The 19,373-nt window shown below is 35.1% G+C and overlaps 1 protein-coding gene across 1 annotated transcript in view; it reads right to left on the bottom strand.

The window, feature by feature from the left end:
• AHR (aryl hydrocarbon receptor) overlaps positions 1-19,373 on the bottom strand; it is a 62,768-nt gene that overhangs the window by 5,720 nt on the left and 37,675 nt on the right. Inside the window, exons 3-10 of the mRNA XM_084510979.1 lie at positions 16,948-17,063; positions 13,137-13,226; positions 10,832-10,955; positions 5,767-5,897; positions 4,947-5,149; positions 4,446-4,555; positions 2,848-2,989; positions 1,022-2,303 (exon numbers count right to left, since the gene is read on the bottom strand). Of these exons, the coding sequence (XP_084367105.1) occupies positions 1,022-2,303; positions 2,848-2,989; positions 4,446-4,555; positions 4,947-5,149; positions 5,767-5,897; positions 10,832-10,955; positions 13,137-13,226; positions 16,948-17,063 (2,198 nt within the window). The remainder of the gene's footprint in view (positions 1-1,021; positions 2,304-2,847; positions 2,990-4,445; positions 4,556-4,946; positions 5,150-5,766; positions 5,898-10,831; positions 10,956-13,136; positions 13,227-16,947; positions 17,064-19,373) is intronic.

The following is a 19,373-nucleotide window of genomic DNA, read 5'->3' as shown; positions in this document are numbered from 1 at the left end:
ATGGGCCACACCAGTACAGCTTTTGGGGAAAGGACATTTCTATCCTATTACAGGAATAAACTTTGATGATCTTGGAAATGCTTTGCATCCCTGTTATCAAGCACTATGCAGGATTAGTAACACTGACCACAGCCATGCAACAAACAGCTAAGTGCTGTGCAAGCCTGTGCCTGCAGTTTGCCAAAGTAACGTCATGCTACTTCAGCCCTCGGACACTTGCTGAACTGTTTTAGCTCAATTTCTGTAATTCTGCAATTACATTTTTCCACTAGTGAAACAGTTTAGAAGGATGTTTTGTACTTGTACTGAGCATACCAAAAAAACTGGATATATTCTACTCACATTCCTCACCTCTGGCTTGTGTAGGTTAAAATGCCAATTAATACTTTAATTCTGTAAATGCTTATGCACATGCACAAGCATTTACAGCAGGATCAGTACTTTAGAACACAAACTCACTGAAGTCCAAAAAAGAATTGTGGCTCTGTACTTGAGCATCGTAACAGAAATAAATGGTACAATTTAAAGGACTTCAACAAAGGTTATTCAAAATCAGTTAATAACTGATTTATCTTTTATTTTTAAGTTAATTTTACCTATGAAGAACTGTGCTTAAAATTGAAATCTGTGCTAAAGAAAAGCTCCATTTTTCTACTGATATCATCCTTTTCCCTTAAAAATGTATAAGCCAATTCTAAGCTTATGATCTAATCTGTTGTGTTTTGTTTTGTTTTTTTGGCTCCCACTGGGAAAATTACTGGTAGGTACAATAGACTAGTTCACTCACTCCTGCTTTAATACTGCCAAGAAGAACTACCAGGATGTGGATATATGCACACAGAAACTTGACCAAACGCAACCTTGTTCAGTCTAATGAACAACTACAGCAAAGACATTCACTCACTGCTAACACACCAGTTTCAAACTCAGTGATTCAAGTATGGCAAACATTGCATCCCAGGAGCCATTCAAACCCCATAAAAATGTGATTCAAGCAATATAACAATGTTGCTTACCATACCTTGTTCAACAATGTTTGTTGACTTGCCATCATAGGATCATATTGCATTTGATCCATGCAGCTGGGCTGTGCTTCTTGCGTGCACTGGTACATAGAAACAGCACCTGCATAGCACGTTTGAGGAGTTAGCATAACCGACTCAGAGTTTATCCCACAATCATGATTTTCAGGGACCTGCTGCAAACAACCGAGAAAATCTTCGAAGTTGGAAGAAGCAGAGTAGGTTGATCTCTCAAAACTTGCTACAGGGAAATTCATTTGGGAAAAATTAGAAAGCTGCGGCATCATTGTTGTGGGTTGCTTATAAGGAACAAACTCTTGCCTACATGCATAAGGTGAAGTGTTTACTTCTGATTTGTAAGAAAACTCAGGAGTTGTGGCATGCATGCCAGAGAATACATATTGCTGGGGCTGCTGCTGTGAGCAGCTAAGAGGCATGCTGGTGCCAGAGTTCCAATTTGTTAGCATCCCGTTGACTTGCATATGTTTCATCTTCTGACAGAGCTGCTGCTGCTGCTGTTGCTGCTGCTGCTGTTGCTGCTGCTCCATGAGCTGCTTCCGATGCTCATGAATTTGATGCTGATCTAATTCTTGCTGTACCAAGCAATTGGCATTCTGGACCACAGGTTGCTGCTGGTTACAGCCTGAATATAAGAAGTCAGACTTATTTAAGGAATCCTGAACATAAGTCAGGATTTCATCAGTTATGTCTATGTCCCCAATATCATCCATACCAGATAATTCAGTTTTAAAAAATTCCTCATCCTGCTGAATGTACTTTAGATCTTCAAAGTCAATACCAAGATTTTTCATGATGCTGTACAAATCACTGGTTTTGTTATCTTGAAAGAGTGCCGCACTGTCTTCAGGAAGCGGCACACTACTGTCCTGGGAACACTCAGTTAGTTCCTGTTTGAGGATGCTGTGATTTCCAGCAGGCAGGAAACTATCCGTCCAGTCACTGCTTACAACACTGCCCAGTTCGTCCCTGCTGTCTGTGAAGAAGTTCCTCTCAAAAGAAAGTTTGTGTGATGCTGGAGGGCAAAGATACACAGACTCGTCTTGCCTTAACATGGCACCTAGAATGGAGTTGGGATCCACAGAATCGCCGTGTAGCGTAGCTTTACCTCCTTTTCCCGTTGTGGCCTTATTCCTTGGCTGAGAAGCATCCATAAGGCTTGACATTGGGAAAGTTACCTCATATAAAACAGCCTCACCCGTGGCAAACATGAAGGGCAGTTTCATGTTACGTTTCCGTAGATGTTCTGCCCCTTCTTCGTCTCTGAAAGTAAATCAATATATAGCACAATACTGCAGTACTCAACAGTTACAGTAATCTTTTTGTCTCCTGGAATTAATAAATAAATATCGAAGGCATTTTTCAAATTCCTAGCTATTTCAGCTCAACTTGGCTGACTTAAACCAAGAGGCAGATTATGAAATAAAGAGCTTATGACTGTAATATGACCTTTACATACTACATCTGTAATTAAATCTAGATAGCATACACCATTTGCTGTGCATTAGGGGCTGAAATAAACATAAATGGGCTTTGTTCCATATGTTATGTTTTTCTTGACATGGCAAGTAATCATTTTACAAACTCTTTGGGAAAATTCATTTAACCTGTATAATAATGCTAAATTCCATATTATATGAAACTCGATTAAGCACCATAAATTACAAAATATATAAATTCTTTATGCTTTTTGTTGTTTCCCCTACAAAACTGCAGCTGGATTTTTGAAGGTAAACAAGAGTGATCAAAAATGCTCAGTTTCTGAAGAATACTGCTTTATACTTTATACTGCTTCATGATGACTCACGTAAGAGGTCTTTGCGTGGCAATGATGTAATCTGGTCTTCCATTTTTGTACACAAGTCGCGCATTTGCCTGTACCCAGGCCCACCGATTTTCTTTGGTTAGAAGCCTGAAGACAGTCATTCCACTTTCACCTGTCTTCATCACTAAAATTGAAGAGCAAACATACCATTTACTGTCAAGTGAAGAAAAATAGGAAAACCTGGCTTGTTATGAGAATAATCCCATCTGTAGAGCAATTTACAATTTTAGGTCCTTGTTTACCTATTTCTGTACAACACTAATGTATTCCTAGTGCAATGGGATGATTGATCACTTTTCAAGGTATCTTTTACCGGTAAAATAAAAGCCAAAATTACAAGTAATTGTAAGATATCCACTACAGACAGCCAACATCCTGTATAGAGCCTCATCTATTATTTCTGCAATAATAGAGACTATTAAAAGTGTAGATGACAAAAGTGTAAATCTCTTTTACAGCTGAAAAGTGACTACTGTTTTATAAATTAGAAAACTTTGAGTTAGCCCTATACTAGGGCTATGCTAGCCTCTGTTATATGTTAACTCTGAATCAAATTCTTTCACATTTTGACTGGTTAATACTTCAAAATCCATTTTACACTCCTGTTTTCACTTTACTAGCAATGCTTCATAAACATACTATTGTTTTCGTTATACATTGCTGAAACTACTGTCTTTGTAGACAGAAAAATCAAATAAAAATAGTAGAAAAGTTCACAAATCCTAACCAAAACTAAACTTTGATAAAAGACTATTCTTTATGTATTTATTTTTAAACTTAGCATCAGATATTGAGGAAAAAACAAACAAACAAAAAAAACATTTCTAAGACAAAGTTTCCAAACTAAGTTTCCAACCAACCTTATTTTGGAAATTTTTTATTCCTTAAAACAAACAAACAAAACAAGTGAAAGGCAGCAGTGATTGAGCTATCCCTGAAATACAAAATCTGCTTAATATAGGTTAAGAATTAACCTCCTGAAGGGATTTAATTAATTGTATACATGGGGACTAAAGAAATAAAACAGTTTTCCAAGAGAAGACAGTAGAAGAGAAGCATCAAAATCTCTTGAAGATGTTTCTGTAACTTTGAAAGAGAACCATGTTACACCTAATAAAAAAGGGAAGAAAGAAGTCTACCAAATGGTTACTTATCAGCCACTTTCTCCTCATACTGTTATCTATATCAAATCAAGCTACCAGGATATTTTTCTCTTTAAAATCTTACATTTCTAAGGAAAGTTATCTTTGAAATAGTCTCTTTGCCCAAATTAAGTTGTTGAAATAGCAGAAGTCTGACTGAGCACAGAAGGAAATGCGAGAGCAAGATGTGACAGAAACTGGAATACACAACCTAAAAGGCTCTAGATAGGAATATTAAACATTTCCTTGTCCAGTATAAATTCTTATAGGAAGGGAAAGATCACATAATCACAGAATCACAGAATTTTCTAGGTTGGAAGAGACAGTATTCTTTTTGTTAATAACTGCATAAGTTTAAGAGTCTTTCATAATATTTTTCAGTGTAAATATAATCCAAGCATTGATTTTTAACAGCCTTTCTTAGGGAATGGAGCTTACTTCGGACATGATTTTCAGCACAATAAAGCATATCAGCTGCATGAACAAACTGGTATCCCGTTCCTCTCATACACAGCTCTGCTTCAGTGTATCCAAGGACAATCTTTCCTCTGGAAGGTAAAAAGAATAAAAAATAAAAAAATTTGCAACACTGCTGATGAACCATCTCACAGAAGGAATGCCAAGCAAGTTAATTGTGGCTTGAACATCTCAGACATAAATGCTAACTACATTTTTTTTTTTGCAGTATCAGTCATTTGTTGAGACATTTCTAATAAAAACACAGTTAACAAATCATAAAACTTATACTAGTCCCCCAGGTTGGCTTCAGTTACTAGAAACCATTTCTATGAACTTACTAGTAGGGCTGAAGAGAAAAACAATAATGGATCCTAAACAATCATCAGTATTTACTGAAACAGTAACTAGCTATACATTTTAAATTCACTTTTGAAATGTTTCTCATCAGCATATGGGTAGAGTGCTATAATTTATACTTACTTTGCATCACAGCCCGTAGGTGTGAAATCCAGCTTGTGTTTTGTTCTGAAGATGAAGTTTTTGGTTCGTATCTCAAGGATAGATGGTGGCTGCAGGGGAGTAGCTACTGCAAACAAAGCTAGCTGAGGAGACAAAGTAGTGCCATCCTTCCCTTTCTTGTTTTGTCCATGGAGAAACTTTAACCGTCCTTGAAAATTCATTGCCTTAAGATGACAAAAAAAATAACTGTTAGTAACTGTTACATGTTGGAGGTATTTAAGAGTCAGATATTTTTGTTATGATGTAAAATATATCCTTTGTTTTATAACCTATTGGATTCAAGCTTTGTATCATGCCATACACAAAAGTTAGCTAACAAGTACTGAGTACTGCTGTTATAACCTTGAACATATAACCTAGAGATCTAATAACAAGTAAACTCTCTAAAAAAAGAAATAATGAGAAGGCTGCTTTATGAAATAAATACACTCAAAAGCAAATGCCAGTTGGATCTTCTAATATTCCAATGAACATATCATTATACATATACGCAATTAACATAACTTCTTACGAATTCTTCTCAGTCACAAGGGCTTATTCATATTTCACAGAGAAAACTGAGCCATGAGAAATGAGAGAACTTGCCCCTAGTTCTAACAACACATCAAATGGGAACCCAAGAATACAGTCCCTACTTGTCATTTAGTATCGCTAACTGGAATATGCTGGTTCAAGCACTCAGATATCAACAGAAAGTTAAATAAAGTAACTTGCTGTACATATTGTAAGCATAATGTAGATTACAGCATGTGTGAAAGTTTTTACATAACTCCATACTCACCAGGAACCCAGATGAATTATCCAGGAGGCATCGTAACCTGCAGATGAAATTCCTTTCCATAAAGGAAGAATTCTCTGGAGGAAGTTGGTCTGGGTTATAATAGGTTGCTGGCTGTGAAAAGCCATTATCTCCTACAGGAAAGGATTATTTATAAGGATTATTTTTAGAAGAACACCTAGTGAAGGCTATCTATAACAAATCATCTTCCGCCTCATAAACAAAGCCTTAGGTCGTGACCTGAGCAAGAACAATGTAAACTGGAAACGTTCTCAGAACTTCTACCAGTTACAATGCTAGGTTAAGCATCAGTTCTTCTAATGAGATTATGTTTTATACGTTAGAGTATTTTAAAACTGTATGCAACTTTAAAAAAATAATAATTATTTTAGTCAATAATCTAGATTCTGAATCAGTTGCAGAAAGCAGAATGACCAGAGAGTACAGTCCCAATGCTGCAATGGCACAATCTTCAAACGTGAAAAGTCGGCATTTTCAGCCATAATAAGTAATTTGAGTATTCAAAAGGTCAGTAAGATAGTATCAAAGATGGTATGTGAAACCATTGTTGTCCATACAGCTAGGTGAAAGCCATCAGTAGCAATAAATAAAAAGAAGCACCTTTAGAGATTTACTGCAATAAATCAATCTGAGCAACTTTTTCAGAAGATGTCAAAAAATAACAACAACAAAAAAGCGCTAATATTTTACTACTAAATAGTGAAAATATTTCTTCTGAGTTGTCGATCATGAAAATGATGTAGGCTCTCCAAAGCCTCCACAACCTGGAGTACTAGGATAGCAACCTGACAGTCTTCTACCACTTTAGAATAAGCATGTGCTTATTCTAAAATAATAAGTGGGATTTAGGAAATAGACTTAAGCATTTAGAATATAAAGTAAAAACAGGAGGTAGATCAATAAACTGCTGATAGAATACATATGTTCTGCATGGGACCACACATACAGAGATACTAGAGCATGTCTACTTAAAGCAAATTTGGCAAAGTAATCTTGTTTACAATGCATATTAAAAAACACAAAATTCTCTTTCCTAATTCAAACACACAGAAATTAAGAAAAAACAACAGTGTAAAAACATTGTTTTAGTGTGTTAAAACTCTGTAAATTTTAAAATACTCTATATACTGTAAGAGAATTAATTACCATGTATGTAAAAAAGACCATCATAGAAAGAATCTTGACTTGGAGGTAGAGTTGGAGGTAGCATGCCACTTGCTTACCAGACACATTATGTTCTCTGAAATACAATTCTGTCTTTTGGACAGCTGGAAAAACTTATGGATAGGCTAGCTGTTTTGCACAATGACAGATCAACCCCAAAGGAAAACAAATCATGACTAACTGCCAGTTCAGTTTACTCTACTATTAATTCAACGGACTGAATTGGAGTCAAATGAGATCACTGATGGCTCATCAAGAGGACATATAAATCCAACAAGAAAGCTGAGTCACCCAGCTCTTCAGACAACGGAATCAGGAGATTCCTTTTTTTCTGCTACACAAGGTCAATTTTTGATGAACAGACCTCCAGCTACGGATGAAAAAGAAAAAAAAAAAAAAAAAAAAAAGCACTGTAGCTAATAGTGAATATGAAAAGGGATGTGCTGAAATTACAGCCATCTGCAGAACTGCATGATAGCCAAGGCCACCATATTGAGATGATCCTACAGATATTCACATTCAGGGTGTTTGCCACCTAATCTTGGTATCAGAAAACAACATATTCCCTTATCATATGGATGGTTCTCAACAGACAAAAGCAAACTTACTTCCTTACTCCCTACTGCTGCAGTGGTTTTTTTTGTTTGTTTTTTTTTGTTGTTGTTGTTGATGTTGTTTTGTTTTTATTTTTATTGGTTTGCTTAATTGCTGGTGGGAATTTTCAATACTTCTGTCTTTGAGGTTGGGCTTCTCCAAGAGGTGCTGAAATGGGTTAGAAGCCTTCTGAAGAAGCAAGGATAACAAAGAAAGAGCAAAGAAGCAGCTTGCAAATTCCAGTTCCTTTTTCAAAAATGCAAACTCCAACACTGCTGAGAATCCCCGCAAACCCATTAGTGGAGGTCTCCTTGAAATAGTTAACACACTGTAGATACCAATATTTACTTTCCACAACTATTAGTACCAAGGAACCACCTAAAATACCTTTTCTTCCAAGTATTCCCAATATTTACGTCCTTTTGCTATTGCCAGGACTTTACTCCTGCAGGGCCAGCTACAACTGAGAAATCTCCAGCTAGTGAGGCAGAAAGCCTACAATCCCTGTGAGAAACTAGTATTAACAGTTGGTTACTGTCTATGTAAGAGCTGCCTGGAAAATCTAGTGGCCAGGCAAGGGCACGTTGAGAACCCTGAGTAGTTTAGGGTGCCTTAAAGGCTTTCTGTTTGTTCAGCAGATTCTTTCATGGAGATTAAGGGCAACTTCTTGAAGGGGATGTAGGGAAAGACTTAAATCATCAACTGCAGGCTCCTCAAAGGGCTCTGGTAAGTCCTCCGGCTCAGAGAAATCTTCTGGCTGAGGATTGCTTACTGAGAGGAGCCCTTGAAACCAAAATGCTGTGCAAGGCTTTCTGTGGGAAACCTCGGCAGTGCATAGGCATGCCCTTCAGCATTTCTGCTACTGAAGCAGCTCAGTGCTACTCGTTTGGTAGCAGTATACATGGCTAGCATTTGAATGCTAATACCTTATCTTAGTTCTCTTGAGTGTCTGTCAACTCCCTCAGTACAACAGGCAGTTCCCAAGAGGGAACAAGACTTTGGTGGAAGAAGCAACGATCTGTAGCTTGGGAGAAGAGGGGGAAGGCACTCAAAGTAGGAGTTTCTGATCCTTGTGGAATTAGAAGGCTTTAAGCCCAAGCCTCCTACATTTGTGGACAGAGTACTGTTGCACATTCCCAGGCAGACCTGAGGCAGAGAGGTCTTAGTGCCAGAACCTTGGAGAACTGACATGCTGTAGGAAAGTGAAGAGTCTTACAGATCATTGCTTGGCAACTGAACTTTAAAAGCTAATCCAAACTTAATGCCCTGAAGGGGATATTTGGGACTGAAAAATCAGAATCTTGTAGACTTCACTGAGTTATGCCTTCCTATGCAGGGAGGCATAGGAACAGCTGAGGAAAACAGTGGTCTTGAGGCATACCAGAGCACTGAGTGGGAAGCATGCAGTCCGGGCTAACTGAAGCACAGCCACTTCCCAGACTGAGACTGAAATCTGTGATTAAGCCTGAGGACAATTATTATGTATCTATAAATAACTACGTAATGCTTGCTGGATACATTACAAAGGAAATGGATTAAATTAACAAAAACAGGGGGTAGGGGGAACAGGGGAAGTTCCTTGTGATCATAGCGTTATCCTCAGTTATAAATCTGAATTCAGTTTAAAAATCTTCAACAGCCTAACATTTTACACTACTGAAGGCATGAAAATAATTTAGCAGCTTTTAGTAAGCTAGTAACACAAAACAAACGTTTGTTTGTAGTGCTGCTCAGCATTTGGAGTACTCCCATCACTCAATAAAAACGAGGCCTAGTCGGCCTAGTATTGTGCTTTTCAAACACAACCTTCTGTAAATTCACATACACTTGCTTAATCTCTACAGAACACTACTTCACTCCGAGGTAAACAGTAAGCCACCACATAAAAACAGGAATCCTAAGTGCCAGCAGTTGTTTGTTAGGCTGAATTGCAGTATTAACTGTGTAGCACGTTTTCCCCTGGCTCGTGTAGATTGACCTACAGATAGCTTAAGTGTTGACCGCTAAATGAGAAACTGAAATGCACTGAGCTGTGAGCCAAACAAGTAATATTAGCTGGTTTCTAAGAGTTTTTTTCTGTTAAATCACAGTGTTTGTGATTTACTACTATAAAACATTAAATGGGAAATTGTTACAGTTTTAAATCAAGTTGCTTTATAAGTGGTAAATTAAAAAAGAATATGGACTTTTTTTTTCTGGACTAAAAAACAACCTACAATCAAGTAACTTATAGTAACATAGGCCTTTACCTACATATTTAAACAGCTGTTGTGTGAAATTAAGCATTACAGTTGTCTCAACAGTTTTGTCATTATTGTCAGGCAGGTTTATGCTTACGTTATTGCATGTAGCCATCTATAACAAGACATCTCTCTTCCAATATTTAGGTAACGTATTTCTCCTTGATAGTTTCTCAATATAGCTGCTCACATAAGCATCAGTCATGATAACTTGTGACAACCTGAAACTCTAGCCAGCATAATACTTGGTCTTAAAGGCTCATCTATTTCATCTTTTATTCCCAGGAGAAGTAGTGGTCAGTGCAGCAGCTTACTTAGCATAGTAGCAGATGTGGAGGAGTAAAAGTCTTCCACAGCCAGGAATGCACTATTCCATATTAACATAATACTTTAACTAATATTCCTGGAATATATCTACCAGCCTGAAGAGCTTCATACCCAATTGTCTCATGGTCTTCCTAAGCTAATAAATGTGCTGTCATGATCTGTAATCAGGAACAGCAGATTTTAGAAATCCTTTTTTTTTTTTTTTTTTTTTTTTTTTTTTTTTTTTTTAGAAAGAAAGCACTTTCCCATTCATACATTAATTAAAGATGAGGTATAACTGAAGATGAACACGGGAAAAACAAAACAAAACACATCTTCCTCATTTATTGTATCAACAAAAGAAACTGTCCACTTGTCCACTTCTTACTCTTCTTACTGCCCTGTTTGCCACAAAAACATGCAGGTTTCTATTTACCACTGTACATATATCAAACACGCATAACATTCATTTTTTTATGCCCCAAATCAAAGTCTTCCACTTCAGAGAAAAATTAGTATGTTTATGATGCTGTCCTATGCACAGCAGTGCAATTTACAGTGCACAAATAGCACTTCCCATTGTTGGCTAAACACATCCATAACATTTAAATAAATTTAAAATACATTATTCATTCTTTTGTTCATATAAAAGGATCCACACCTTTTTTTGCTTGTTTGTTTATGTATACCCATTAAAAAAAAATAATTGGACAGGCAAATATAAAAGTTAGCGGCATTCTCACCTTGTACACTTGGTCCAGAATCTGCAGACTGAGCAGGATTTAATGCCCAGTGTAGCTGACGTTGAAACTCAGGTCGGTCTTCTGTGTGAATCAGTTCAAATACACTCTGGTGTATAATATCAGACTACATACATAAAGGAAAAAAGAGGGAAGGAAAGAAGAATATGAAACTTCTCTGAGACTATGATATTGTCTGGTTGATAATAGTGCTATTGCCATAGCAATAAAAAACATATATAGAATAAAAACATAATTTGCATGCACATGGGAAAGCTTCCTGAAACAATTTTTAGCAGCACAGAGAAAGAATCAGTCACATCCATGACTGCAAACACAAAAAATAGTAATAGAAAATATAGATATTACCTTCCAACCACTCCCTCCCTTTTTTATTTTTAATTTTTAAAACCACTTATTATCTAAGCAAGCCTGGAACTATTATGCTCATGTTTTGTTTAAATCATTTCATTTTACGTACTTGTAAATAAAATAATTGCCAGCCAGTACTTTGACCTGACCCATTCCAGGTGCTGCAGGAATACAAAAGAAGTCAAAGTCCCTGAACAACAGAACTTTCAAAACTAAGCCAGATAGATTTTGAATATTGTGTTTGTTTGCCTAAAAGCCTGAAGAATGTATTAAAATCAGTAATTGCAAAGTTTTCATATCACCACTTGCGTGGTTAGGAATGTGATCTGAACGACAAAGTTACAACACCCAGGATTAAAAAAAAACACAACAACACACATAATTAAGGGGGAAAAAACACTCATAATATTCAAGAAAAGCATCAGTCAACTGAGAGGAATTAAAATGTTTACTTTCTACATAAATCTAAAACCCAATCAAAAAAATATACACACAAAATGTTTTTAAATATAACTATTCTAAAGAGATTAAGATGAGCTACCAAAAGCAGAAGCCTAGCTCAGACTTTGCTTTGATGAACTTCATAAAAGAATCGGTGTTTTCCAGAATTAAAAATGCAAGAAATGCTAATTTTTGGACCTTTAAGATTTCACTTCTGTATCATGTACTTGATTTACTGGCATTGCTTTAGAATTTCTATGCACATTTCTTTTCCATGCTTTTTTCTTCGTTTCCCAACACCAAAAGACTCTGAAACCTAAGGAATAATGTTTTGTTTGGAATATTTTCTTTTCCATAAACATTCCCCAACTAATTCTTATCAGTTAGCTAAAATTGCAGACCTAGCAGAGTTTCTCCCTATTTTTAGACAGCATCTGAATCTATCATCATGCAGTACCCAACAAATGAAGAAACAGTTATAAATTGACAACTGTAGATGTTTCTGTACAGATATTTCGCCACAGAAGTGCAGTAAACAAATGTATCTTGCGGAGATGTAGCCCATTTGTAATTCAACACTGATGTCATAGCATAAAGTATTCAGTTTATGTATTCATCATTAAATCAAATTTCCCTTTGTCATCTATGCAATGCCCAGTAATTCAAGTGCTACTTCCATATCAGTTCTACACCGTACTACCCAAAGAAGGGTTGTACTGGGAAGGAGGCTCTTGGCTAGCAGAATTTCTGCATGCAGGAAGAAAAAAGTGTCAGAGGTTGCCCAAGCTAGCATCACTGGGCCATCCTTGACTCAATCTCTTTAAGCAACTTTGCCCTATCTCTCATGCAGAGGTAAGAATCACCACAGTTTGTATCATCTTAACATCAACTAATCCTGGGAGTTGCATTCCTTAGGGAACATGTGTCCTCTGGATCTTTGTCTTTTTGCTATTTTGATACATGGTTTGCAAAGCCATATGTGATCTGCTCCATAAATTGTAAATAACAAATGCTTGTTTTAAAATAATAAATAAATGAGGGGGGCAGGAGAGAGAACACACTAAAAAAATCTAAAGTTACTAAAAATCTCTGAATACATTCTTAAAAAACCTCAAAGCATATGGACTTAATTTTGTATGAAAGGTTTCCATTAAAATAATTACCTTCCCATTGAATTACGTCTAATTCAGCATCATAAACTGGGTAACACCACAGTATAAATTTCAAACAGTTGTTCCAGTAAAGACTAATTAAGTGTGAGAATTTCCTATCTTGCCTAACTCAGCTTTGGAAATCATATTCCTGTTGTGCTTGGCTTGAGATCCCATTTTGGCTACGTAAGCTGTTAGAAAAGTAATACAGTTTCAAAGTAATCCAACTCAAAATATCTGACTGTGAATTTTATTACACAATCAGATCCTAATATGAGTACCGATGCCCTCAGAAACTATCCAAAACTTATGTGAAAAAAAAAAAAAGGAAAAAATAAACTTACTTGTTGGAACCCCAGGTAGTCTTGGATAGTAGAAGAGACGTAAAAAACCAGAGCGTCTGCTGTCACAACTAACACAAAACCATTTAATGCCTGAGGAGGAAACACACCAATCTGTCAGCCTCAGAGACAAAATTCCAGATAATTATTGTGGCTCTAAGTCTACCTGTACCCTAGTCTCACATAATGTGAAGAATGCAAAAACATATCTTTATCTAACAGCGTAAACAGAAGGATTCATCATCATCTCTCCCTACAGTATGTATGATACAATAAAGAAAATCCCATCTAAAGAAGAAAAATGTTTGGAAAATTCCAATGGAATAGTCAGGGGAGAAGCCAAAGCTTTTTGATGACTTATTTACTCTTTATCATAGGAGATGAGGGGCAGCAGTATGAAGGCCTATGGATTTATCTAACATCAACCACTGTTCACAATGCTTCAGCTCAAGCCTTCAGGATGTTCAAACGTCTGCAGTATTAAAGGGAGCAGCATCACAAACTGATTCCCAAAATCTCTTCTATTCATAGTGCAGACAGGCCTAAGTGGACAGGAAATCAAGCGATCAAGAGCCCCAAATGGTCCAACAAACATTTTATAGCTTACTTAAAATAGAAGACCTCTGCACAAGCCGACTATTGCAAGTAAACAATGTTTTCGAAGAGATTTCCCCCTCCATGAAGAAGCAGACTAAGTGGCTCCTTGTTCAAAGTCACGCAAAGGGCATTTATCTGAACTCCAAATCAATATGGTTCATGGCGATTGTTGTGATAGCAAACAGAACATTTGTGACTTGGCAGCTCATCTGAAAGGTGCTGATTTACTTCTGTGGATTTCAGTCAAGATTTAACAAAAGGCTGTCTCAAGGGACGGAATTAAGTATGTTGTGCCACTTAATTTCCTCAGCTACATTCAAAGTTGAATTTGGCCAGCATGATCAAAAAACATTTTTAAAACTCTTCGTTACGCAAAATTATCGTAACTAGGAGAAAACATAAAGTAAGTGAAGGATATCCTATTTGTTACTGTAATATAATAATAATATATATTTTTATTATGAAACAGCATCATTCTTCCAAAAGCATTAACCCCCCATAACTATGGGAACCACCATAGCTGCTTTTCCATATTTACCCAGGGTATTGTCTTACTATTTCTTGTTCTTTTATGATTATTGTCTAATTAAGACAACTATCTGATTACACTGGTTTTAAAATTCTGTCAGTTGCTCCTATTTCATTTGTAGATATTTCTTACTCTATTTTCATTTATATTCACAAGCTCTTAGAACCTCCATGTATTAGTTTAATGAAATTTATCTGAAAACAGTATGTGCTTAAAAAAAATATGAAACAGTGTAGTCAAACCAAGAGATCTTGAGGTTCAGAGCAGTGTCCCAACAGTTACATAAAATCCTTGGTTTTGATAAAGTTCATACAAATCCCAAGAGGGTGGGAAATCTGCAATGGCAGGTGCTTGTGTCCTCTGCTGACCTACTTTGCAGTGAATTTCACATGAAGTGTTTGATATAAAACTTCTTTGAACTGTACACTGTGTAATTCTGCACCACATGTTAAAATTAGTTATTCTGTTCTGTTTCATGCAAAGCCATGGAAAGATTCTTCTTTGTCCAATCTGTGACAAAGGCAAACAGCTCCTGTACCTGGAATTCAGTCACATTTTACAGTGGCTCTGCTAGGCAGTTCATTTTGAAATGGAACTGTTGCTACAGAAATCAGATACCTTCTGTAAGCCAAAAATTCTGTAAAAGACAAGATTGTTTTTTGCCAAGAAATCTAAGACAAAACATTGCTAGAAGTCCCTTAAAATATGCAGGTATCCAGGATATGTCAATAAATGGGATGTTGGTTACAATGCAGGTTTTGGCAAAATCTAATCCTAAACTAATCATCTTTAAAGGTATAATGAAATTTGACAATGATTACTATTCTAGATCATTGGACATAATATTTTTGTTTATACAAAAGTACTCTTAATATTCCTAACACAAGGGCAATTATAAAATTGTTACTAGCAAGAACAAAGATGTTTTAAAAATTTGAGGATGTAAATTCCACTTGCATATTTTATCATAAACTTGCTTATACTACTACAGACTATACATCTAAATTAAGACTGAAATAATTTAAGTAATTTTAAGGGAGATAAATCTTAATTTTAAGGGAGGCACAGCAATGCACTCAATCTCTACTTCTGCCATACGTTGAATTGTTAAGACAAATAGTTTTTATGTTTGAAACTAAAGACAGCCCAATTTTGTTTGTTCCAAAATGAAAAAAACCACCTGATGAGTAAATACAAAAAAATGAACAATATGGTATATTTTCATACCATCCTTACAAAAAGTAGATTATAGTAAGGAAATGTTCATCATCAGTTGTAGTTTATGGAAAGCCGGATAACTTAAAAGACTTCTGGGTTTAGGCACAACGCAGGATGGGTATTATCATTCACACCTTAATGTTGTTTAATATTTTCTAGATAATTCCCATTTTCATCATTTAATTTTTTAATTCCCTGAGAAAAGTCTGTTTATATATTTTCATAAATTAGTTGTTGTTTTTTTTTTTGTAATAATTTTTTAAAAATTGAGAAATTCCATTAATTTTCCTCACTTCTCAAGGGGCCAGAATTTACAGTAATAAATATGCAATCTATTTTGTTTTCATATTGGAAAGGCATTTGCTACAGCAGTTTCATCATAGATAGAACTTAGTAGTCAAGTAAAGTAACTGAATTTCATATCAAACAATTAGATGTCTCCAATACAAACATATACTGTGCCTTTTTAAATAATTTCCATCTAAAAGAAAGCTGCTTATCTGTAACAACCCTGTTACAGTTCTGTCATACTTTATTGAGGTTAGAAAAGTACACTCGTGTCCTAGTTTTTTCAGTTGGTTGGGAAACAATTTTCCACTAGCATTAATTTACAGTAATTGTTTTGTGGGATTCTTAGAAGCTGTTTTCATTTCTGCCCTTTGAACAGTCACATTTATTTTGTTCTAAGCAAAGCACTGTCTCTCACTGACCTAATAATTTGACACTTATGGTATGTCAGTTTGGAAAATGCGCATATAAAATAGATTATGAACGTATTTCAAATGGAGTTGAAGGTCACAGTGAAATATATTTTGTGAAACTAATTAGAACATTGGAATGCTTATATTAGTAATTTCTTGAATTTAATCTGGACCTAATATTGTATCACATTTCATATGTTTTGACATTCTAGGATATTAAAATAAACTAAATAATTTTTAAAAACACAATTTTTCATTAATTCTTTCCAGTAGTTCATATTGCTAAGTTAATGGAAATACTTTAACATTTCTCCTGAACCTATGCAACAAACTCTAGGTTCTTTCAAACCACCGAGAATTCAAAATATCCCAGCAAGCTTAATGTCTTTCGAAGAGAATTTTTTTCTAGACAGTCATCAGACTTGCAGTACATGACTAATTATCTACCAATCTTTGTAATAAAGGTCAATAAAGATATCAATATTAAAAAAACAAAAAAATAGATGCAAAGAGATGGAAAAATACAACACTAAGATTTGACTTAAAGCATAGGTCCCTGCGGTCTAACAACCACTCTTCAAAGTCACTAGTACCTCCAGCAAAAAGTGCAAGGAAGACATAGTATTAACCTAAAGAAAATGACTAAGTAATTTGACAACAGGAAAACTTCCTTTTTAAACTCACCACTGAATAACTAGTATGTTAAATATAGTCTCTTTTTATTACTTGAATTTAAATGGTCACTTAACAGATTCATTTCAAAACATACCTGCAGTAAGAGTTCCCCTTCGAGGATCTGCATCCCCTCTCCAAGTTTTGCTGTTCTACAGTTTTCCTGAATGCCATTTCTTTCTGGTCTTGTAGAGTTTGAAGATTTTAATGCAACTACAAAAAAGAAAGAAAGAAAGAACAAAGATGAGTGATCTTCGAAAGGCTCACTAGAAATTCTCATGACATAATTTTGCTTTGTGTAAGAAAAAATGTTTATGAAGTCAGTCTAATGGAAGATCTCCATTTCAATGTCAGTCTTTTTTCCTTACCTTTAAAGATAACCCATCTTGTTTCTATGACACTTTCAAAACAGAATCAGTGTTATTATAAACTACCCAAATCTGTTTTGTTCCTTGTCTTTACTATAAGGCACACTTTTAGCTCAACACTTTTCTTTAATAAAGGATATTTTTGCTTCCACACAACCTCATATATTATAACAATCCTGCTTTAAGGTATAACAATTACATTTATTTTTATCCCATCTAAATTCAGACATCTAGGTACCTTAGATAAGAGAGTGCTCTAGAACTAAAGCTCCCTTCAGAGAGAGCAAGGAAACACAAAGGAACTCTAAATGAGTATCATACATTAAAGAAAACATGAAGAAAAGAAAGCCATTTCAAATAAACATTTTTATTTATTTATTTTTGGCCATTTAACTATTCAAAGAATTAACTTTCCAGTTTCAGCTAAACAACTGTAACCACGAATAATCATTATCCACGTCACAAAAAAACAAACTCAGTGAATAAGGGATGAAGAATCACACCACACTGCTACAAAGATAAACATATCCTATCCTATTTCTGTACTGTGTGCTCTCATAAACAGGACATTCTCAAGTAAAATTAGATACTAAAAGATTGTCCATAATTCAATTATCTACTTTCCACCTACTTCTAAAAAGAAAAAAAAAAAAAAACCTTTTCAAATCTGAAATTATTCTGACTGGATCTGTAATGTGGAAACAGGAGGAGAAAACCTAATATCCTTTTAATTTCTATTGTATACTTATTGAGAAGATCCATATTCAGCTTTCGAAGTTGCAACATACAGTTATGTATACATACACCATACAGTTATGTATATATATTTATATATATATAAATAATATATATTATAATATATATAAATATATAATATATATATAATATAATATATAATATATATATATTATAATATATATATATTATGTATATATATATGTATATATATTTTATATTGTGCAAATAGTAAATGAGGGGGAGGAATTATACAAGGTTATCTACTAAATGATATTCTGTCCTTCATCCATCAATTCATAGAGCTATAGAGCCTATATGCAACACAGCCTACACAATGGTATGGCTGTATTCCTCACTACTGGCAAAAAATGCACAGAGCTACACACGAACTTACATGCTTTGCTGAACTAAAACCTAAGGCTTTTGAAGAAATCAGAAGATGGATGAAAGCAAGTTGTTGTAATTTAAGATGAATGGAAAACTGCTGACAATCCAGGATGGAAAAAAGAAAATAAAGTGGAAAATGTATAGATCATCAGTAGTGCACATCTTCTGATAAACCCCATCCCTTTACCTTGCTTTGACAGATGAAGGGTGAAGACATTGCATTACAGGGAACTTCACATTTTGAGACTTTGAAGATATATCACTAAGTTACAGCTCTAAAACACCCACGCTTTCAAAGACCAAGCCTGAAGAAGGTTAACTCATGTATGGAAAGTTTTTATCATCCTGATCTAAATTAATAAAGGGTCATAAAAACTGAAGTGCAAGTGTTGCTTAGGTAGGAGTACTCTTCCCTTGTTTTCATTACTTTAATGTGTACAGTATAAAAACTAAATGCCATTTAGTGGAAGAAAAAAAAAAGTTTAGCTGGTACTAGAAAAAAGCCACTTTTAGAAAAAAAAAATAAATTAAAAGCAAAGCCAGCTAGTAGAAACAAAAATCTGAATGAAAGGTAGTATCCATTCATTTCACTATTTTGCAAAACAACAACAAAAAAACAACCCCTAACATCTTGAAATTGAAAAAGAAACATTCCTGAAAAAAATAAATAAATATCTAGATTAGAAAAGAATGAAGGCAAACAGAGCAGGACAGACTATAGAACTTTACCCTTAGCAGGGATTTAGAAATGCCAAAATCCCCAAGATGACACTCATCACAACTCCTCTATCTAGAATAACGCAGCAAAAGCTGCATTCTATCCCAAGACCATTTCCAAATTCTTCCTTCTTTATACAGCCTGTAGCCATGTGTAAGTGTAAGATGTATACTTCTGAATGAATTACTTACTGATGGCTAATTTTTTTAATAGAAATAGTCCGTAATAATCAACTAATTAGGAATATTTAATGCAAATTAGGATTTATTTAAAAAAAAAAAAAAAAGAGCCAAAGCTCTCATGTCCATCAAG

Source organism: Aythya ferina (genome assembly GCF_964211825.1).
Source record: "Aythya ferina genome assembly, chromosome: 2".
NCBI classification, from domain to species: Eukaryota; Metazoa; Chordata; class Aves; order Anseriformes; family Anatidae; genus Aythya; species Aythya ferina.
This window is presented reverse-complemented; position numbering and strand designations above follow the sequence as displayed.